Source organism: Hyla sarda, chromosome 8, assembly GCF_029499605.1.
Source record: "Hyla sarda isolate aHylSar1 chromosome 8, aHylSar1.hap1, whole genome shotgun sequence".
In the NCBI taxonomy this organism is placed as follows: Eukaryota; Metazoa; Chordata; class Amphibia; order Anura; family Hylidae; genus Hyla; species Hyla sarda.
In genome coordinates this window covers 55,913,145-55,936,569 of record NC_079196.1, presented here as the reverse complement: position 1 = coordinate 55,936,569, position 23,425 = coordinate 55,913,145, and the positions used below count along the sequence as shown (strand labels likewise).

Genomic DNA, 23,425 nt, shown 5'->3' with positions numbered 1-23,425 from the left:
GGGCAAAGAACAGAGACCACCGGGCCTGGCGAGGATTCAGCCGTTGGGCAGACTGGAGGTAGGAGAGGTTCTTGTGGTCGGTGTAGATAATAACAGGAAAACTTGATCCCTCCAGCAGATGCCTCCATTCCTCAAGTGCTAATTTAATGGCTAGAAGCTCTCGATCCCCGATGGAGTAGTTCCTCTCCGCTGGAGAGAAGGTCCTAGAGAAAAAACCACAAGTGACAGCATGCCCGGAAGAATTTTTTTGTAGAAGAACAGCTCCAGCTCCCACTGAGGAGGCATCAACCTCCAATAGGAAGGGTTTGGAAGGATCAGGTCTGGAGAGCACGGGAGCCGAAGAAAAGGCAGACTTGAGTCGTTTAAAGGCGTCTTCTGCTTGAGGAGGCCAGGACTTGGGATCAGCATTTTTTTTGGTTAAAGCCACGATAGGAGCCACAATGGTAGAAAAATGTGGAATAAATTGCCTGTAATAATTGGCGAACCCCAAAAAGCGTTGGATAGCACGGAGTCCGGAGGGGCGTGGCCAATCTAAGACGGCAGAGAGTTTGTCTGGATCCATCCGTAGTCCCTGGCCAGAGACCAAATATCCTAGAAAAGGAAGAGATTGGCATTCAAACAGACATTTCTCAATTTTGGCATAGAGTTGATTGTCACGAAGTCTCTGAAGAACCATACGGACATGCTGGCGGTGTTCTTCTAGATTGGCAGAAAAAATTAGGATATCGTCCAGATATACAACAACACAGGAGTATAACAAATCACGAAAAATTTCATTGACAAAGTCTTGGAAGACGGCAGGGGCGTTGCACAGGCCAAAGGGCATGACCAGATACTCAAAGTGTCCATCTCTGGTGTTAAATGCCGTTTTCCACTCATCCCCCTCTCTGATGCGGATGAGGTTATAGGCGCCTCTCAAGTCCAATTTAGTAAAGATGTGGGCACCTTGGAGGCGATCAAAAAGTTCAGAGATGAGGGGTAAGGGATAGCGGTTCTTAACCGTGATTTTATTAAGACCGCGGTAGTCAATGCAGGGACGTAGGGAGCCATCTTTTTTGGACACAAAGAAAAATCCGGCTCCGGCAGGAGAGGAGGATTTACGGATAAAGCCCTTTTTTAGATTCTCCTGGACGTATTCAGACATGGCAAGAGTCTCTGGGGCAGAGAGAGGATAAATTCTGCCCCGGGGTGGAGTAGTACCCGGGAGGAGGTCGATAGGACAATCATAAGGCCTGTGAGGAGGTAGAGTCTCAGCTTGTTTTTTGCAGAAAACATCCGCGAAGTCCATATAGGCCTTAGGGAGACCGGTTACTGGAGGAACCACAGAGTTACGGCAAGGGTTACTGGGAACCGGTTTTAGACAGTTCTTGGAACAAGAGGACCCCCAACTCTTGATCTCCCCAGTGGACCAATCCAGGGTTGGGGAATGAAGTTGAAGCCAGGGAAGTCCAAGGAGAATTTCCGAGGTACAATTGGGAAGGACCAAAAGTTCAATCCTCTCGTGATGAGATCCGATGCTCATAAGAAAATTTCCTGCAGATCCAGAGTCCAAGAAGGCCACAGTAGAGAAGGAGAAGGCAGAGGCAGACATCCGCACAGGCACAGTAAGACGTGGAGAAGCAGAGTAGACATCAAGGACTGTCTCACCTTTGTGCGGAGTCAGCATACGTCTTTCCAGGCGGGGAGGACGGATAGGACAATCCCTCAGGAAGTGTTCGGTACTAGCACAGTACAGGCAGAGGTTCTCCATACGGCGTCGTGTCCTCTCTTGAGGTGTCAGGCGAGACCGGTCGACCTGCATAGCCTCCACGGCGGGAGGCACAGGAACAGATTGCAGGGGACCAGAGGAGAGAGGAGCCGAGGAGAAGAAACGCCTCGTGCGAACAGAGTCCATATCTTGGCGGAGTTCCTGACGCCTTTCGGAAAAACGCATGTCAATGCGAGTGGCTAGGTGAATAAGTTCATGTAGATTAGCAGGAATTTCTCGTGCGGCCAGAACATCTTTAATGTTGCTGGATAGGCCTTTTTTGAAGGTCGCGCAGAGGGCCTCATTATTCCAGGACAATTCTGAAGCAAGAGTACGGAATTGTACGGCATACTCGCCAACGGAAGAATTACCCTGGACCAGGTTCAACAGGGCAGTCTCAGCAGAAGAGGCTCGGGTAGGTTCCTCAAAGACACTTCGGATTTCCGAGAAGAAGGAGTGTACAGAGGCAGTGACGGGGTCATTGCGGTCCCAGAGCGGTGTGGCCCATGACAGGGCTTTTCCGGACAGAAGGCTGACTACGAAAGCCACCTTAGACCTTTCAGTGGGAAACAGGTCCGACATCATCTCCAGATGCAGGGAACATTGGGAAAGAAAGCCACGGCAAAACTTAGAGTCCCCATCAAATTTATCCGGCAAGGATAGGCGTAGCCCAGGAGCGGCCACTCGCTGCGGGGGAGGTGCAGGAGCTGGCGGAGGAGATGACTGCTGAAGCTGTGGTAGTAACTGTTGAAGCATAACGGTCAGTTGAGACAGCTGTTGGCCTTGTTGCGCTATCTGTTGTGACTGCTGGGCGACCACCGTGGTGAGGTCAGCGACAACTGGCAGAGGAACTTCAGCGGGATCCATGGCCGGATCTACTGTCACGATGCCGGCTGGCAGGTAGTGGATCCTCTGTGCCAGAGAGGGATTGGCGTGGACCGTGCTAGTGGACCGGTTCTAAGCCACTACTGGTTTTCACCAGAGCCCGCCGCAAAGCGGGATGGTCTTGCTGCGGCGGTAGTGACCAGGTCGTATCCACTAGCAACGGCTCACCTCTCTGGCTGCTGAAGATAGGCGCGGTACAAGGGAGTAGGCAGAAGCAAGGTCGGACGTAGCAGAAGGTCGGGGCAGGCAGCAAGGATCGTAGTCAGGGGCAACGGCAGAAGGTCTGGAACACAGGCTAGGAACACACAAGGAACGCTTTCACTGGCACAATGGCAACAAGATCCGGCGAGGGAGTGCAGGGGAAGTGAGGTGATATAGGGAAGTGCACAGGTGAACACACTAATTGGAACCACTGCGCCAATCAGCGGCGCAGTGGCCCTTTAAATCGCAGAGACCCGGCGCGCGCGCGCCGGGACAGGACAGACGGGGAGCGAGTCAGGTACGGGAGCCGGGGTGCGCATCGCGAGCGGGCGCTACCCGCATCGCGAATCGCATCCCGGCTGGCAGCGGAATCGCAGCGCCCCGGGTCAGAGGATGTGACCGGGGCGCTGCAGCGGGGAGAGTGAAGCGAGCGCTCCGGGGAGGAGCGGGGACCCGGAGCGCTCGGCGTAACAGACACATTGATCTGCACATGATATGTGGACAGAAAACAGAATAGAATGTTTAATTAATACCAATTGCAAATTTGCTTTATTTTCATGTTTGAAATGATTCCTTTAGACTAAAGTTTGACTTTCATATTATGTTCATAATTTGCAGATACATCCGAATTGGGGATAAAGAATGTAAATTTCATACAAAGTTTAGACTTATTCTTCACACAAAGCTTGCAAATCCCCACTACAAACCCGAAATACAGGCCCAGACCACGCTCATCAACTTCACTGTGACCAGAGATGGCTTGGAGGACCAGCTCCTGGCTGATGTGGTGAATCTAGAGAGACCCGACCTGGAGCAGTTCAAGGTTAGAGATTCTCAAATTCACAGTGATACGTTTCTTCCTAATATTTTCTTCTTTATAGCTTAATCTTCTATATAGCTTAAAGGGGTACTCCGGCGCTACGCTAAGACATCTTATCCCCTATCCAAAGGATAGGGGATAAGATGTCTGATCGTATGGATCCCGCCGCTGGGGACCCCCGTGATCTTGCACCCGGTTGCTGGGTGCTGCGTGCAAGATCACAGTGGTCCCCAGTGGCAGGACCCCCGCGATCAGGCATCTTATCCCCTATCCTTTGGATAGGGGATGAGACGTCTTAGCGCCGGACTACCCCTTTAAGTTTCTGCCTTAAAGAAGACAACAAACATATTGGCCCTGATTTACTATTGTGAACCTGACATGTTTTGTCGGGTTGTGCTCCATATTTTGCATCAGTATTGAAAAAAACCCTACTAACTCTCCATTTTACTGAGAAAACCCAAGAAGGGGTATGGCTGTCGGAAAAGGGGCGTGTCCTCGACATTTTCACAAAAACCCATCCTATTTACTAAGGTTTCTACAGCAAATGTAGTGGTTTCGAGATGAGGAAAACTTCACAGATCAGAGCATGTGTAGAAAAAGCTAAATGTAGGCAAAAGTGCAAAATGTAGGGAAAACTTAGTAAATATATATATATATATATATATATATATATATATATATATATATATATATAAAATATATTGTAGGAATTTAAAACCCACAAAGAAAACTACACTCCACTCTTAGTAAATCAGGGCCATTATGTATATTTCTCTGGCATGTAAATCTGGGTCCATACTTTTATATTTAAGTTTCTAGATCAGGCACAAAGGATTTCTTTAGTATTAAAGTGGTCAAAGAGGTTGTTTAAAAATGTGGCTAGTGCTTGGCATTGTACTAAAATAAAGGATCCATTCATTTCTTGCTGGTCCTCGCTGTAGGTTTTGTTTTTGTGGCTTTAGCAATGACGTTCCCATATACCCTTCTCTCCTCAGCAGCCAATCACTGGCCTCCTTCTGTATACCGCTAAGGCCACCATGACATGGTGCCAATGAAAATGACAGTATGTTCCACAACAAGCCAAGTCTTTCAGAACATTGTCATGGGAAGAATAAAAAACAATATGGCTCTTAAAATATGGCGACAAAAAAACAAAAACATTTTTAAACTAGGAACCAGATTTACAAAAAACAAACCAACAACAAGGGCCCCAATTTGTCAATCTACATGAGACAAAAATGTGTTTAATTTGTTCCTAGCAATCAATCACAGTGATTGTCTGTGCACACAATATGTAAAAAAGCGTACATACATCCAGCCACATGAGTAACTAATATGATGAAAAAATATGTCTGTCTTTTTACATATTGTGTGCACAGACAACCACCTACCCATGCTAGGTACTCAATATAAGTGCACCCCCCTTATTCTCTGCACCATACCCTTTATTCTTTTGGTTATGTGTATGCCCTATACGCAGTAATATATTGTTTACTAGTGATATTTGCATTTCTCTCTTTTTTTTGCTGGTATAGAGTGCACTGTTTCTCTTGTTAATTAATATTCTGTTTCTTTTTCAATAAAAAATACGGATGAAATCCTGGGATTATATCGTAATTTTGCAGACAAATTTTTTACAGTGAAATACTCCTGAAAATATACTGTGTGAACCTAGCCTTAAAGGGGTACTCCAGTGGAAAACTTTTTTTTTTTAATCAATTGGTGCCAGAAAGTTAAACAAATTTGTAAATTACTTCTATAAAAAAAATCTTAAACCTTCCAGTACCTATCAGCTACTGAATACTACAGAGGAAATTATTTTCTTTTTGGAACACAGTGCTCTCTGCTGACATGAAAAGCACAGTGCTCTCTGGTGACATCTCTGTCCATTTTAGGAACTGTCCAGAGCAGCATATGTTTGCTATTGGGATTTTCTCCTACTCTGGACAGTTCTCAAAATGGACAGAGATGTCAGCAGAGAGCACTATGGTCATGATGTCAGCAGAGAGCCCTGTGTTCCAAAAATAATATAATTTCCTCTGTAGTATTCAGCAGCTAATAAGTACTGGAAGGATTAAGATTTTTTAATAGAAGTAATTTACAAATCTGTTTAACTTTCTGGCACCAGTTGATTTAAAAAAAAAAAAAAGTTTTCCACCAGAGTACCCCTTTAAAAAGGGTAAATTACTAGTCAGCAGTGTATGTCTTTGCTTCTTCAAACCCCCATTGAACAATATGGGATAAAAAGCTGGGTGTCAGTGACTGCCATTCCCCCCACTGCCTGAGAGATTTTGCATTATATGCCATGCCAGTTTAAAACTCCCATCTCACTAAACAGCACAGTAAGGAATATTTGGAGCATTTTTTAAGTAAACAAGATTAACATATTCTAGAACAAATAGGGGAAGCCTAACCAAGGAATGTATTTTGTGTCATACATATATCTTATGAGTGGCAAAATATTCAGAGCCTAAAAATATGGCATAAACCTGCTGACCTCAACTCCCAGATATTTAAGAAAGCGACGCTACTGTAATGGTGGGACTACTAGCTTGAGTTTTCTTGAGAGAGAGTCAGAGGAAAAATTAGGGAATTTTGATAATAACACATAAAAATCTTCCAAAATTAAGCATAATGTAAAGGAGGACCAAACCTACCAGCCCACTCTTCCCGCTAGGAATTTTTTTATTATCTCAGACAACTACTTTAGGGTATGTTCACACGTACGCAGATTTAATGCTCAGGATTTGATGCACAGGATTTTCTGCTACAGATTTTAAAGTAAATTAAATGACTGAGCACAGCTTCTAATCTGCAGTTACAAATCTGAAATTGCGCAGGATCCGAAATTGAAATCTGCGCAGGATCCTGTATGTGTGAACATACCCTTAAAGGGAATATGTCACATTAAAAATGCAGTCCAACCTTTGGACATCATGTTATAGAGCAGAAAGAGCTGAGAAAATTGATATTTATCTTTTGTAGGAAAAAGATTCAGTATAATTTAGAAAAACTCAAACCGAAAAACTATTTATATATAGGGCAAAAATTGTATGTTGACATTGTGTTCCTTTATGGCATTGTTGATACAGAGGCTGGGCTTTAGGCGTGTGAAGGGAATACAGCTGTTACAGTGTGCGCTCCGGTCCCCGTCCCCGGACCGGAGCGTCCTCCCCCTCGGCCTTCTGCCCCGGGATCCCGGCATCTCCCGGTCAGTCACACTGACCGGGAGCCCGGGTTCCCTTGTGTCGGGGACGCGGCTGTCGTGACGGCTGGCCCCCATTCACGCGCCGCGTCCCAGTACTACTTACCTGGCTCTCCGCTCCTTGCGCCATCCATCTCTGCCTCCTGGCGCGTGCGGCCACGCTCTCTAGGGCGCGCGCGCCGCCTTCAGTAAATTTAAAAGGCCAGCGTACCGGTAATTGGTGCGCTGGTTCCACACTTCCCCTGCCTCCCCAATAAAAGGCACCTGCCCCTTCCTGCCCTTGCCGGATCTTTGTGCCCTAGTACCTCTGACTGCCTCTATTGTGTGTATTGCCTTGCCTGTTGCCGAACCCGTTGCTACCGCCCACTCGCCTGTGAACCCTTGCCGCCTGCCCTTACCTCTGCTACGTCCGGCTACACTTCTGCCTGCTCCCTGTGCACCACGCCATATCAGCTGCCAGAGAGGTTGAGTTGCTACTGGAGGATACGACCTGGTGGTTACCGCCGCAGCAAGACCATCCCGCCTTGCGGCGGGCTCTGGTGAAAACCAGTAACCACTTAGAACCGGTCCTCTGGTACAACCTGCGCCATCGCCTCTCTGGTTCAGAGGATCCACTACCAGTCCTGCCGGTTCGTGACAACAGCGTGTATATTCTGCAACGTTCAGATAACAGAGACTGTACATAAATAAAATATGTACATTAAATCACTGTTGTAGAGAATATACAGGATCTAAATATGATTCTTAAAAACAACAAACTGCAATAACAAAATGCCCATTTTTATTTTTTTTATTCCACATGTAAATGGAATAAATAAGAATTCAAATGGTCATTTGAATGTACCTGATAAAGCACCAAATTATATTCATTTTCCTATCTGGATATTAGTCCTGAACTTAAATGCTCTAAAACTATTGTAGAATGTTGAATAATCAGGAAAATTAAAAGGTAGCAAAGTGTATTCCCATTGTTAGCGTTGTTCGAATTACAGGTCTAAAACTTGCCATTTTCTTTTCAGTCGGAGCTCACAAAGCAACAGAATTATTTTAAAATTGAGTTGAAAATGCTTGAGGATGAATTACTGACACGCCTATCAGCAGCAGAAAGTAATTTCCTGGGGGACACACTCCTGGTGGAAAAACTGGAAACAACAAAACATACGGCAGCCGAGATCGAAATGAAGGTAAGTGAAGCTTTATCATGAGCTGAAGGCTGCTGAGAAATATACAGTAAGATGTCATGAAGAAAATGAGGCAATGAGGAGATGTTCTAGTAATGAGCTGATTGCTAGTCATCCCTGACGTCCTGAACTTCTCCTTATTTTTGCATTGCCGTCTTTGGCGGAGTAACAATCTATTTTGCTGATTTGAGTCATATAAATACATAAAATATATGGATTGTACAACAAAAATAGAGAAACATAGCTTCATATGCACCATTTGTATTTTGATCTACTTGCTTCTCAGCATAGTTTCGTAGCAGCGGGCGGCAAACACTGCCTCCGAGACACCAAGCCCACCGGGGGAATGACCCAGTGGCCAGGCAGCCCCACTGTTGCCCGACCAAGCATCACAGAAACAATGGCCGCCACAGAGAACCTGTGCCTGGCCACTGGGTCACTCCCCCTGTGGGCATGGTGTTGCAGTGGGGGTGGCCGCCACCCGGCGCTACACCAGTGTTGGGTTAGGGACCCACTCTAAATAGGTGGCCTTGACATGGGATTGTACTTTTTGATCAAATTCTATACCAACAACCTGTTTGTGTTTTATTTATGCTGAGAAGCAAGAAGATCAAAATGCAAATTGTGGATGTGCGGCTGTGTTTCTTTTTCGCTATTTTTGATTTACAATATATGCATTGTACCTCTGCAGGTTTCTTACTACTTACTACTGTAACAACTTTTTCAAGACATGATCGATCATATAACAGTTAGGTTCTGTAGAAACTTTGGTTAAAACAGAAAATGCTTCTATATGTTACTCGCAAGGTCATTCAACTGCTTTACATGTCTTTTTTATGTGTCTAGTTTCTGTATTTGGCTCAAAAATCACTCTGCTCTGCTGCTCACTCATTCTGACATCCACTACTCCTGAAGGGGTGTGTCTGGGTCAAGCTCTGAGCCCGCCCTCACTCACCATGCATTCACTTCTTCCCTGAGTCTGCTGTGCTGGGTCGCTTCATCCAATCACTGCAGGCTGCTCTGTAACCCCCTCCTCTCTATTTGTAGACAGGAGTTTGATAGGACAAGAGTGAGCACAAAGAAGTTCTAGTCCCGCCTTCACTCACTGGACTTTGTCCCAGCCTGTGCTTTAGCTGGGACAAAGATGTTGCTGCTGTCACGATGCCGGCTGGCAGGAGGTGGATCCTCTGTGCCAGAGAGGGATTGGCGTGGACCGTGCTAGTGGACCGGTTCTAAGTCACTACTGGTATTCACCAGAGCCCGCCGCAAAGCGGGATGGTCTTGCTGCGGCGGTAGTGACCAGGTCGTATCCACTAGCAACGGCTCAACCTCTCTGACTGCTGAAGATAGGCGCGGTACAAGGGAGTAGACAGAAGCAAGGTCGGACGTAGCAGAAGGTCGGGGCAGGCAGCAAGGATCGTAGTCAGGGGCAACGGCAGGAGGTCTGGAACACAGGCTAGGAACACACAAGGAAACGCTTTCACTGGCACAATGGCAACAAGATCCGGCGAGGGAGTGCAGGGGAAGTGAGGTATAAATAGGGAGTGCACAGGTGAACACACTAATTAGAACCACTGCGCCAATCAGCGGCGCAGTGGCCCTTTAAATCGCAGAGACCCGGCGCGCGCGCGCCCTAGGGAGCGGGGCCGCGCGCGCCGGGACAGGACCGACGGAGAGCGAGTCAGGTACGGGAGCCGGGGTGCGCATCGCGAGCGGGCGCCACCCGCATCGCGAATCGCATCCCGGCTGGAGGCGGTATCGCAGCGCCCCGGGTCAGTGGATCTGACCGGAGCGCTGCAGTAGCGAGAGTGTAGCGAGCGCTCCGGGGAGGAGCGGGGACCCGGAGCGCTCGGCGTAACAGTACCCCCCCCTTGGGTCTCCCCCTCTTCTTAGAGCCTGAGAACCTGAGGAGCAGACTTTTGTCTAGGATATTGTCCTCAGGTTCCCAGGATCTCTCTTCTGGACCACAACCCTCCCAATCGACTAAAAAAAAAGTTTTCCCTCTGACCTTCTTGGATGCCAGTATCTCCTTTACGGAGAAGATGTCCGAGGAGCCGGAAACAGGAGTGGGGGAAACAAGTTTGGGAGAGAAACGGTTGATGATGAGTGGTTTAAGAAGAGAAACGTGAAAGGCATTAGGAATACGAAGAGAAGGAGGAAGAAGAAGTTTGTAAGAGACAGGATTAATCTGGCACAAAATTTTGAAAGGACCAAGATAGCGTGGTCCCAACTTGTAGCTAGGGACACGGAAGCGGACATATTTAGCGGAGAGCCATACCTTGTCTCCAGGAGAAAAAATGGGGGGAGCTCTTCTTTTCTTATCAGCAAACTTCTTCATGCGTGATGAAGCCTGTAAGAGAGAATTTTGGGTCTCTTTCCATATGGTGGAAAGATCACGAGATATTTCATCCACAGCGGGCAAACCAGAGGGCAAGGGAGTAGGGAGGGGGGGAAGAGGGTGACGGCCATACACCACGAAAAATGGGGATTTGGAGGAAGATTCAGAGACTCTGAAGTTATACGAGAATTCGGCCCATGGTAGAAGATCTGCCCAGTCATCCTGGCGGGAGGAAACAAAATGCCGTAAATAATCACCCAAGACCTGGTTAATTCTTTCTACTTGCCCATTGGATTGAGGATGATATGCAGAAGAAAAGTTTAATTTAATCTTGAGTTGTTTACAGAGAGCCCTCCAGAATTTTGACACAAATTGGACGCCTCTATCCGAGACGATCTGCGTGGGCAACCCGTGAAGACGAAAAATGTGTACAAAAAATTGTTTTGCCAACTGAGGCGCTGAAGGAAGACCAGGAAGAGGGATGAAATGTGCCATTTTGGAGAATCGATCAACGACCACCCAAACAACAGTGTTGCCACGGGATGGGGGTAAGTCTGTAATAAAGTCCATACCAATCAGAGACCAAGGCTGTTCGGGGACAGGCAGAGGATGAAGAAGACCAGCGGGCTTCTGGCGAGGAGTCTTATCCCGGGCACAGACAGTGCAGGCTCGCACAAAGTCCACGACATCCGTCTCCAGAGTCGGCCACCAATAGAAACGAGAGATGAGTTGCACGGATTTCTTGATGCCCGCATGACCTGCGAGATGGGAGGAGTGACCCCATTTGAGGATTCCGAGGCGTTGGCGTGGAGAGACGAAGGTCTTCCCTGGAGGAGTTTGCCTGATGGAGGCTGGAGAAGTGGAGATCAGGCAGTCAGGAGGAATGATGTGTTGCGGAGAGAGCTCTACTTCCGAGGCATCCGAGGAACGAGAGAGGGCATCGGCCCTAATGTTCTTATCGGCAGGCCGAAAGTGAATTTCAAAATTAAATCGGGCAAAGAACAGAGACCACCTGGCCTGGCGAGGATTCAGCCGTTGGGCAGACTGGAGATAGGAGAGGTTCTTGTGATCGGTGTAAATAATAACTGGAAATCTTGATCCCTCCAGCAGATGCCTCCATTCCTCAAGTGCTAATTTAATGGCTAGAAGCTCTCGATCCCCGATGGAGTAGTTCCTCTCCGCCGGAGAGAAGGTCCTAGAAAAAAAAACACAAGTAACAGCATGCCCGGAAGAATTTTTTTGTAGAAGGACCGCTCCAGCTCCTACTGAGGAGGCATCAACCTCCAATAGGAAGGGTTTAGATGGGTCAGGTCTGGAGAGCACGGGAGCCGAAGAAAAGGCAGACTTGAGCCGTTTAAAGGCGTCTTCCGCTTGAGGAGGCCATGACTTAGGATTGGCATTTTTTTTGGTTAAAGCCACGATAGGAGCCACAATGGTAGAAAAATGTGGAATAAATTGTCTGTAATAATTGGCGAACCCCAAAAAACGTTGGATAGCACGGAGTCCGGAGGGGCGTGGCCAATCTAAGACGGCAGAGAGTTTGTCTGGATCCATTTGTAGTCCCTGGCCAGAGACCAAGTATCCTAGGAAAGGAAGAGATTGGCATTCAAACAGACATTTCTCCATCTTGGCATAAAGTTGATTGTCACGAAGTCTCTGAAGAACCATACGGACATGCTGGCGGTGTTCTTCTAGATTGGCAGAAAAAATCAGGATATCGTCCAGATATACAACAACACAGGAGTATAAGAGATCACGAAAAATTTCATTAACAAAGTCTTGGAAGACGGCAGGGGCGTTGCACAGGCCAAAGGGCATGACCAGATACTCAAAGTGTCCATCTCTAGTGTTAAATGCCGTTTTCCATTCATCCCCCTCTCTGATGCGGATGAGATTATAAGCACCTCTTAAGTCCAGTTTGGTAAAGATGTGGGCACCTTGGAGGCGATCAAAGAGTTCAGAGATGAGAGGTAGGGGGTAGCGGTTCTTTACCGTGATTTTATTAAGACCGCGGTAGTCAATGCAAGGACGTAGGGAGCCGTCTTTTTTGGACACAAAGAAAAATCCGGCTCCGGCAGGAGAGGAGGATTTGCGGATAAAGCCCTTTTTTAAATTTTCCTGGATGTACTCAGACATAGCAAGAGTCTCTGGGGCAGAGAGAGGATAAATTCTGCCCCGGGGTGGAGTAGTGCCCGGGAGGAGGTCAATAGGACAGTCATAAGGCCTGTGAGGAGGTAGAGTCTCAGCTTGTTTTTTGCAAAAAACATCCGCAAAGTCCATATAGGCCTTAGGGAGACCGGTTACAGGGGGAACCACAGAGTCACGGCAAGGAGTACTGGGAACCGGTTTAAGGCAGTCCTTGAGACAAGAGGGGCCCCAACTCTTGATCTACCCAGTGGACCAATCCAGGGTTGGGGAATGGTGTTGAAGCCAAGGTAGTCCAAGGAGAATTTCGGAAGTGCAATTGGGGAGGACCAAAAACTCAATTTTCTCGTGATGAGGTCCGATGCACATTAGGAGGGGCTCCGTGCGGAAACGTATGGTACAGTCCAATCTTTCATTGTTAACACAATTGATGTAGAGGGGTCTGGCGAGACTGGTCACCGGGATGTTGAACCTGTTGATGAGAGAGGCCAGAATAAAATTTCCTGCAGATCCGGAATCCAAGAAGGCCATAGTAGAGAAGGAGAAGGTAGAGGCAGATATCCGCACAGGCACAGTAAGACGTGGAGAAGCAGAGTTGACATCAAGGACTGTCTCACCTTTGTGCGGAGTCAGCGTACGTCTTTCCAGGCGGGGAGGACGGATAGGACAATCCTTCAGGAAGTGTTCGGTACCGGCACAGTACAGGCAGAGATTCTCCATGCGGCGTCGTGTCCTCTCTTGAGGTGTCAGGCGAGACCGGTCGACCTGCATAGCCTCCACGGCGGGAGGCACAGGAACGGATTGCAGGGGACCAGAGGAGAGAGGAGCCGGGGAGAGAAAACGCCTCGTGCGAACAAAGTCCATATCCTGGCGGAGCTCCTGACGCCTTTCGGAAAAACGCATGTCAATGCGAGTGGCTAGATGAATGAGTTCATGTAGGTTAGCAGGGATTTCTCGTGCGGCCAGAACATCTTTAATGTTGCTGGATAGGCCTTTTTTAAAGGTCGCGCAGAGGGCCTCATTATTCCAGGATAGTTCTGAAGCAAGAGTACGGAATTGTATGGCGTACTCGCCAACGGAAGAATTACCCTGGACCAGGTTCAACAGGGCAGTCTCAGCAGAAGAGGCTCGGGCAGGTTCCTCAAAGACACTTCGAATTTCTGAGAAGAAGGAGTGTACAGAGGCAGTGACGGGGTCATTGCGGTCCCAGAGCGGTGTGGCCCATGACAGAGCTTTTCCAGACAGAAGGCTGACTACGAAAGCCACCTTAGACCTTTCAGTAGGAAACTGGTCCGACATCATCTCCAAGTGCAGGGAACATTGGGAAAGAAAGCCACGGCAAAATTTAGAGTCCCCATCAAATTTATCCGGCAAGGATAGTCGTAGGCCTGGAGCGGCCACTCGCTGCGGAGGAGGTGCAGGAGCTGGCGGAGGAGATGATTGCTGAAGCTGTGGTAGTAGCTGCTGTAGCATCACGGTCAGTTGAGACAGCTGATGGCCTTGTTGCGCTATCTGTTGTGACTGCTGGGCGACCACCGTGGTGAGGTCGGCGACAACTGGCAGAGGAACTTCAGCGGGATCCATGGCCGGATCTACTGTCACGATGCCGGCTGGCAGGAGGTGGATCCTCTGTGCCAGAGAGGGATTGGCGTGGACCGTGCTAGTGGACCGGTTCTAAGTCACTACTGGTATTCACCAGAGCCCGCCGCAAAGCGGGATGGTCTTGCTGCGGCGGTAGTGACCAGGTCGTATCCACTAGCAACGGCTCAACCTCTCTGACTGCTGAAGATAGGCGCGGTACAAGGGAGTAGACAGAAGCAAGGTCGGACGTAGCAGAAGGTCGGGGCAGGCAGCAAGGATCGTAGTCAGGGGCAACGGCAGGAGGTCTGGAACACAGGCTAGGAACACACAAGGAAACGCTTTCACTGGCACAATGGCAACAAGATCCGGCGAGGGAGTGCAGGGGAAGTGAGGTATAAATAGGGAGTGCACAGGTGAACACACTAATTAGAACCACTGCGCCAATCAGCGGCGCAGTGGCCCTTTAAATCGCAGAGACCCGGCGCGCGCGCGCCCTAGGGAGCGGGGCCGCGCGCGCCGGGACAGGACCGACGGAGAGCGAGTCAGGTACGGGAGCCGGGGTGCGCATCGCGAGCGGGCGCCACCCGCATCGCGAATCGCATCCCGGCTGGAGGCAGTATCGCAGCGCACCCGGTCAGTGGATCTGACCGGAGCGCTGCAGTAGCGAGAGTGTAGCGAGCGCTCCGGGGAGGAGCGGGGACCCGGAGCGCTCGGCGTAACAGCTGCAGATGGACAGGATCATATTCTGGATGGTATGGGGACCCCTAGTGGACCCCTTTTTTTATATGCCATGAAAAGGAGATAATAATTTTATGAAATATATTAAAGAGGTTAATGTTTTGCCGAGATGTACAACATATAAAAAGTTTTCAAATCTGACTGTGTATACCAGGCTGTGGCACTTCAGCAACTTCGCTCAGCCTCCTTGACACTGAAATATAAAAGCTACAGTATATTATAAATTCGGCAACCCTCATCATCTCTTTACCATTATACCCTGAAATCTATCCAACATGTCTACAGCTTTTATCAGCACATACGTCTGAGATTAAGTTTGCGTGATAACTTACAGGCACAGGTGAATCATTATTAAGTTTTGGTTAAAAAAAATTATTTTATAATTATGGGGAAAAAGTCGCAAGCAACCATACAACTATCACAAAACATTCACCCACTTAGCCAAAGGCTGTCCGGGTATGCTGGGGGTTGTAGTATTCCAACTGCTAGAGGCACACTGGTTGGGAAACACTGGCATAAGGCCTCTTTTAGGCAATGTTCACACAGAGTACAAATTTGGCCACATATTTCATTTTACATGCAGTAGGAATGCATGTAAAGATTGCAGGCGAAAATGTGGATTTAAAATAAAATAGGCAGCTGAATTTTTCAATGTGTGAACATAGCCTAAGGATTAAAATCTTGTTAGGAGTTCTGTGACATTTGACCTAAATGTACATATTTTACATGTGTACATTTCCATGTATGCCAAGAATAGAGATGACGTGGATCTGGAGGGACAAAAACGGCAGAGCTTCCTCATGGAACAAGTATTGTCTGATACACAATATGTGTGTCGAGCAGATGGTGTGTAGTGAGTGTTATTATACCACTCACCTTGCTTAGTTGTGTATAATGACACAACTGCAATTGCACTTAGACAGTCAAATAGGTGATGCAGCCTCCTGGTTCCGGGTCTTGGAATGCTCCAGGCTGGTCAGTGGAATGGTAGGTTTAGGGATAAAAATACCAGGTTATTGGCGCAGACCACCAGCGATGGATAACAGTTTCTTCAAAAAGAATTTTTATTGCCAAAGGAAACAATGCGTTTCAGAGCTTTGGAGCTCCTTCATCAGGTAAGCTATGTACACTATATTGATTAGCAATAAGCAATAATGTGAATATTTTTTAAAATACATAAATAGATAAAAACATAGTATGTTCTCATATACATGAAAGATAAACATAAAACATGTGTTTAAACCATATTAAATTTGCTATGCAAAAAAAATAAAAAATTGATGACATGAACACATGGGTATTCAACGGCTACCACATGAAAACAATACAATTTGACAGGTAACTGAGTATTGAAACTGGCCTGAATACCTATACAACTCATGTGTAAAGACAAAGGACCCAGAACTGATAGTTGGTATGTATGGAGATGTGTCATAGATATTATTAGTGGTATGAATGATGTGAATGTTCGATGTTAGGTATGGTATGAATGTATTAACGGATGATATCAATTGCCTCATTAAGACCTGCCGGATACAAGCTGTTAAGCTTATAGATCCAGTATGATTCGCGGCGTTGAAGTCTCTCAAACCTATTATGTGCATTGCTGGGAATGTATTCAATTGCTAATAGGAAAAACTCTGTGAAGTCGCTATTATGATGGGATGCCGCATGTCTGGAGACACTATGTTGGAGGAATCCTCTGGTGACATTGTACCTGTTGCTGTTCATGCGGGTCCTAAGTTGTTGGGAGGTTCTGCGCACATACTGGAGTTTGCATGGGCATTCCAAAAGATAGATGACAAAAGATGTTGAGCAGTCAATTTTATTCTTAATAAGGAAGGTTTTTCCTGTTGCATTGCTCTTATACTCCGCCTTCCCATGTAAGATGTTAAATACGACATTTTCATGTTTTGACACTGCATTTATAGACCCCTTTAGTGGTTGTTTGTACAGATATAGCTGGGCCTCTTTCTTTGAGGCGACTCGGTGCTAGAGGATTCTTGAGGGTTCTAGTTCTCCTATACATGATGGCAGGCTTGTCTGGGAGATGTTCTCTCAGAAACATGTCTTGAGTGAGGATGTTACAGTGTTTTTTAAGGATAGATAATACTTCTTTATGAGCATCAGAATATGTAGTAATGAAGTTATATTTGAAACTTTTCTCTGATAAGTCTGGTGCCTTTTTTCCATTTGTTTCTAGAGGTGTATCCTTTTTCGTACTTCTTTGGTTCTGTAATGCTCTCTGATAGGCTGACTTGATAATATGGGATGGATAACCTTTCTCTTTTAGTCTCCGAGAGATGATTTTGCTCTGTTGTTTGTAGTCTTGTATTTTGGGGCAGTTCCGACGGAGACGGTGGAACTGACCATACGGTAAGTTAACTTTCCACTTTTTGTAGTGGCAACTATCAAAAGATAGTAGGCTGTTGCAGTCTACTGTTTTGAAGTAGGTTTTAGTAATCACTGACTCTTGTTTGTTTGTTAAAAATAAGTCCAGGTACTCCATGCCCGCTTCTTTGCATTGGCCACTAAGGCAGATATTGTATGAATTGTTGTTCAGATATTCTGTAAAAGCTATAAACTCTGTCTCCGTGCCATTCCATACAAACAGCAAATCATCAATATAGCGTTTGTACATTACTATATTCTGGGAACATGGATGATTGCTGTGAATGTATTTTTTCTCGTAGGGGCCCATATAGATATTTGCAAAAGCTGGCGCGAAATGAGTACCCATTGCGGTCCCCTGGGTCTGCAAATAAATCGTATTCCCAAAGCAGAAATAGTTATGCTTCAGGATGTGATCTATGCATTCACATATGAATGACTTCTGTACCAGAGGCATAGTATCGTCTGTGTCCAGAATTTCTTTGACTGTTTCCAAGCCTTTATTGTGGGGGATATTCGAATATAAGGATGAGACATCTAACGTAGCCCACTGGTAGCCAGATTCCCATTTGAATCCATCCAGTAAGTTGATAAGAGAAGGGGTGTCCTTTAGGTAGGAGTCCAAGGTTATGACGTATTTTTGAAGTATGATATCTATATATTGGGACATGTTGCTGGTGATGGAGTTGATGCCCGAAATGATAGGCCTGCCTGGTGGATTAATTATGCACTTGTGTACCTTAGAAAGGTGGTAAAAAAGTGCGGTCTTTGGGTTCTTTATTAACATAAATTCCTTTTCATTTTTGTGTATGATGCCATCTTCGAAGGCTTTAGAGATAAGATCATGGGATATTTTTGAAAATTCTTCTGTCGGATTGTGGGGAAGAATGGTGTAATACTGTTCGTCACTCGGGATTTTATGTGCTTCTTCAATATATTTGTCATAATCCTGAATGACAATACCCCCACCTTTATCCGCGTTGCGGATGACAATGTCGCGGTTTGAGGATAGGGTCTTCAGGGCTAGTTTCTCCTGTCTAGTAAGGTTGGTTTTGGTAGTTGGTGTACTGTTAAGTTTTCTGAAATCTGCTGATACCATTTCAAAAAATGTCTCCACAAAATGTCCCCTATGGTGGAGGGGATAAAAATTGGAGACTGGTTTCAGAGAGGTGGTGATTGGAGGAGGATCTAGAGTGATGGTTGGAACTTCTGGTGGTGTCCAATCATTGGTTTGTTTGTTTTTTTATAGCGAAATGTCTTGTTAATGTGAGTTTCCTTGTAAATCTGTTGAGGTCTACATAGAGGTCAAATTCATTGGCCCCACTTGATGGACAAAAGGACAATCCCCTACTGAGGAGGCTTCTTTCTGCCTCATCCAAGGTATGTTTAGAGAGATTAAATATTTTAATGCTCTCTTGTTTGTCATTGGGATGGGTTACTGTCGTTGTTATCTGTTCTTTTTCATTCTCGGGAGGAGTCAATCCTTTCTTCTTGCCCCTTCCTCCCCGGCAGCCCCTCTTGGTTTTTCTTCTTCTAAGTTTTTCCTTTTCAGGGATTTCGGACTGAAATAGTTGGTTATATATGTTGACATCGGGTTGATTTTTAATGAGTAAGTTGGAGTTGGTGTCAGTGTAGTTGGTAGCTCTAAAAAAAAAAACATGGAATGGTTAGATAGTCGCTCCGGTCATGGGGTTGATGGAAGATTCCTTTTATCCAGAAAAGATGTTCCGTTCTCCTCAGAACATGGAGTGGGACAGATCGTGATTAAGGAATCATTAAGTGAGACCTCCATGGATGGATCTCTAGATGGAGAAAGTAACTCCGGTGGTAAAGTGTCTTTGAAGAAAGTAGGCGGAAGGGCAAGCGATGAACCGACTGACGCTAGTTGGAATAATTTGTCCAACTCTTCAGTGTCTAATGTTCCAAAATTCTGCTGGTCTGGATTTATAATGTCATCCATGATGCCCGTATCTATATTTATTGGTGAATTTTGAATATTTTCCTCTTCAGCCAGGTTGGTGATAGTTTCCAAATTTTCCATAGTTGGTAATGAACTTTGGATGTTTTTCAATTCATGTAGGATGCACGCCTGGTCGGATAGTCTCTTTGAAAGTAAAGGAAAATCCAAAAGTCCCCTTGGAGACAGTTTGGTCTTTTGATGGTTTTTAGAACGCGGTGGACTACAATCTTTTTTGTCCACGGTAGGCCTCTGGTCATAGTTGGATTTATTTTGTGGGGCTTTTTTCTTGAGTTTTTTTTTCCGATGGAGTTTACTGTTGGTAAAGTATCTTGTCCATTGTTCCCCATGTGATTCTTTCTGTTTTTCCAGATGATCTGGAGGGTTCGAGGTTCGTGTGGGCTCTCGAGATCTTCTATAATCTTCTTTAGAGGGTTTCTGATTGGTCATATCGGTTGTCTGTACTGTTAAATTCTTGTCTTTTAACCAGTATTTAATATTACCTGGGGAATAATCCTGCCTGTCTCTATTGAGTTTGTTCGATTTTTTCTCTAACATGTCCTTTTCAATGTTAAGGATCCTAAGTGTTAGGACTCTATCTAGACGTGCAAAATCTTTATGATGTTTGTGTGTTTTTATGGTGTCTGTGAGGTTAGTGATATCATTGTTCAGTGATACACATAATTCCTCCCTTTTCTTACACAAACTTTGCATGATGGACAGTGAAAAACTATGCATCATGTCTACCCACCCTTGGACAAATTCAACATCATCTTTAAATGCAGGCTCGGGTCTCAATCTGAGGCCTCTAGGAATAATGTTCTCAAAGATGTACGACCTAAGAAACCTCAGATCGATGTGGTGTTGGATTTCATTTTTGAGAAGTTTTTCCAGATCAAAGAACAGTCTAGGGAGATCTACCGCCTTTGTTTCTGGATCTGGGGCAACAAGTAGAGGGATATTCGTATCGCCTGGACCTGATCCTGATGCAATCAGTTGGTCTATGATACGGTCCCTTTCCAAAAGTCTATTGTTGCAGTATTCCATCTTTTATATAGAGATAAAAGATGTGCATAACATACATTTCCCTTGTTTGTCTTACTTTCTTTTTCTATTTAAATTAGATTTTTGTTTTTCTATACTTTTGCAAAACAGATTTGTAGATCACACTTTTAGTATGTGCCAGAAGGAATCATCACATTTTCCCGACGGCAGGTATATGATCAATTTTTTTTTATGATGATGCATACACAGTACCGTACAAATTAGTGTTATTTTTGGACCTCGAATAGGAGTAATTTTAATGCATGAGTCTAATTATATTCTTGGGTTAATTAGAATAATCTTCACCATAAGGAAAAAGTAACATGTAACTTGAAAGAAATGTATTATCAAAAATTAAGAGGCATAGAAACATACACAATCATCACTGATTAAAATCACACATCGGGGTCCCCTTAGTTATGATGTTAAATCACTACAAACCTTGTTGACAATTTTAAGTTACAATAATTATGTTGATTTAACCTACAAATATGTTTTCTATGTCTACATAGAGAAATGTCTACCCCATTTATCTGATATATAAAACTGCTCTTGAAAAACAGACTATTCCTCCCCATAGATAGTAAAATGAATATTCGAGAAAGTTTATTGATGTTGATGATATGTGTTCTTTACTCTCCATTTTTGACCTGGACACTATAATAGGCACATTAATAGTTGAATCGATATTAAGAGGCCATAGATGAAAACCTTTTCAACATTCCTTATGTGCTAAAAATTTTTTGCTATTATTGAAGCATGATTTTTTTTTTACAAGTGCCTGTTTTTTACCCCAAGGCTACATAGAGTCGGTCACGGTAGCAAATAATTAAATAGTAAATTTTTTTTACCTTTTAATATTAAAAATGTTTAAGATGGTATAGAGATTTCTATGCCTAGATGCCTTGAATATCACTAGGACTTTTTCAATACAAATTGGGAAATTCAATATAATATTTCTACCATGCAATAATCTATACAATATTTTCTACCATAAAAATAATATTCCAGCAAATTTTAATTTGAAAGAAAATGAGAACCTTAAACATCTCAACATTCACACTCGGACTCTACCCTTCTACCATTCTCAGATATTCTCTCCGTGGCATACACTTTGCTCTTCGCACGGTCAACCCACACTTACGCACATTGGAACCAAAATTGTAAAATGGGTTGTCTGGTGGTATTAATTATTTTCTCATTGTCCCCAGACTGCCTAAAAAAATAACACTTTAACTCCCCTTTTAGCTCCAGAATCCATCTCAGGCTGGTCTTTCCTAGAACATATGATGGTTGCCAAACTTATAAAATTGCCTATTTGTTTCTCAGCCCGGTCTGCTTTACTGAGCCAACCAGAGCTGTAGATGTGACATCAGAGTGATACTCCCACAATGACTGGCCGAATGAGGTGCCATCGAAGAGGAGCCAACATTAGAGACATTCTGGTACATAGCCACCATAAGAAGAAGGAGGAAGAAGGGGGAGAGACATGGATCCCCAGACCTCCAGTTGGTTCTTACCCATGCGGGCATTGCACCATGTGTAAACACATGCCAAGGATAAAGAAATTCAGGAATCCAACAGATGGAAAAGAATATGACATCAGACAATTTTTGAACTGCAGTAGTCGCAATGTAATTTACATTGCAACATGTACATGCCCAATGATTTACGTGGGCAAAACCACACAAGAATTGAGGAAGAGGATTGGAAAACATATCAGCACGATCAGGACAGGGGTGGACACCCCCCTAGCGAGACACATACGGATGAGACATGAGAATAGAGCCGACATTGTAAAGTTCTGGGGCCTCTGTCAAATGAAACTAGGCCCTAGAAAAGGGAACATTGACAAGCTACTATTACAAGAGGAGACAAGATGGATCTACCGCCTCAAGAGTAGAAGTCCATTCGGTTTAAACGAGGACTTCACCTATGTAGCGTTCCTAGAATGAATTATTACAGGATTATATACTGCAAGACATCATAAAAACCCTGTACAGATTACTCCGGACACCCACACACCCAACAATACCCAATATGGACAATAATGAACAACTACTTACCCCAGGTCTCACCGGGAAAATAACGATCCACAAGACGTTCTGAAAAATAAAAAATATAATAACTACAATGAGAACAAGTCACTATGTACTTCTGGTAACATCTAATTAGAAGTTCCCAGAAAATCTAGTATATACTTTAGCTACCTCTAGTCAAATGCAAAAATAGCTAGCATGAAAGAGACCAATTCTACTAAACAGTCACAGTATAACACTCTAGTGAACGTCTACAGAGACACTTTTGAATATATAGATGGGTATATGGTAACCAATCATACTGGTATATGATTGTCGGGCCCCCCCCCCTCCCCCTCCCCCCCTTTCCCTCCCCCCCCCCCCTTATTATTATTATGATATAGACCTCACAAATATACTGTACTGCACCACCAATAAAAGAATTCCAACAGGACTATATGCCTAAACATGTCCTCACACCAACACACCTTGCAAAGGGAATTAATTCCCTAAACACAAAGATACACATGATAAGCACATATGTACTGGTGTGAGACCGGAATTATTTCTAAGTGCAGTGACATGCGCCAAATAAACATACCCAGATCGGACCCGGGTTATGCGCAAGTCAGAAAAGCTGTAGAAATCTAAGTCCTGTGACATGCGCGAGATGTCCAGCGCAGGAGATCGCGCGAGACATGCGATCAGAAACGTCAACTGGTCACATGATAACAACAAAGAGAAAAAGGTGAACCGGATTGGACTACAAACCACGCGATAAGGGAGATCTTGACGTGGCACTACTCTATTGGAGGGGGACGGGACGGAAGTGAGGAGGATCCGAGGTCATATAAACCAATGCTTGGCGTCCGGAGCTCAGTAGCCTCGCAACCCTTGACAAAGCGGATTTCTCCGCGAAACGTCGGGGAGGTTCTGAATGAGTTTTAACCAGCGGCAGGTTGAATTATAAGAGGACTGGTAGCTCATGGTTAGGTGTTGCAGATACTAAGCACACCAATTATACACAATAATTTAGTACCATAGCTCCAGTGATACCGGATACAGTAGGGGGTCATAATAATACCCCCTCTGAAGCACAGCACTGCATTGCTGATAATTTTAAAACGTGTGTAGGGTTTATTATATTTTATACGAATTGAATAAAAGTTGTTTT

General features: G+C 45.1%; 1 protein-coding gene across 10 annotated transcripts in view; it reads left to right on the top strand.

Annotated features, from left to right (window-relative positions):
- LOC130285427 (dynein axonemal heavy chain 11-like) overlaps nt 1-23,425 on the top strand; it is a 523,820-nt gene that overhangs the window by 379,492 nt on the left and 120,903 nt on the right. For all 10 annotated transcript variants that reach the window (XR_008847325.1, XM_056536793.1, XM_056536797.1 and 7 more), the window contains 2 exons: nt 3,452-3,656; nt 7,878-8,042. Coding sequence is in view for 9 of the 10 variants with exons in the window: in XM_056536793.1 (XP_056392768.1) it covers nt 3,452-3,656; nt 7,878-8,042 (370 nt within the window). In the remaining variant the exon portion in view is untranslated. The remainder of the gene's footprint in view (nt 1-3,451; nt 3,657-7,877; nt 8,043-23,425) is intronic.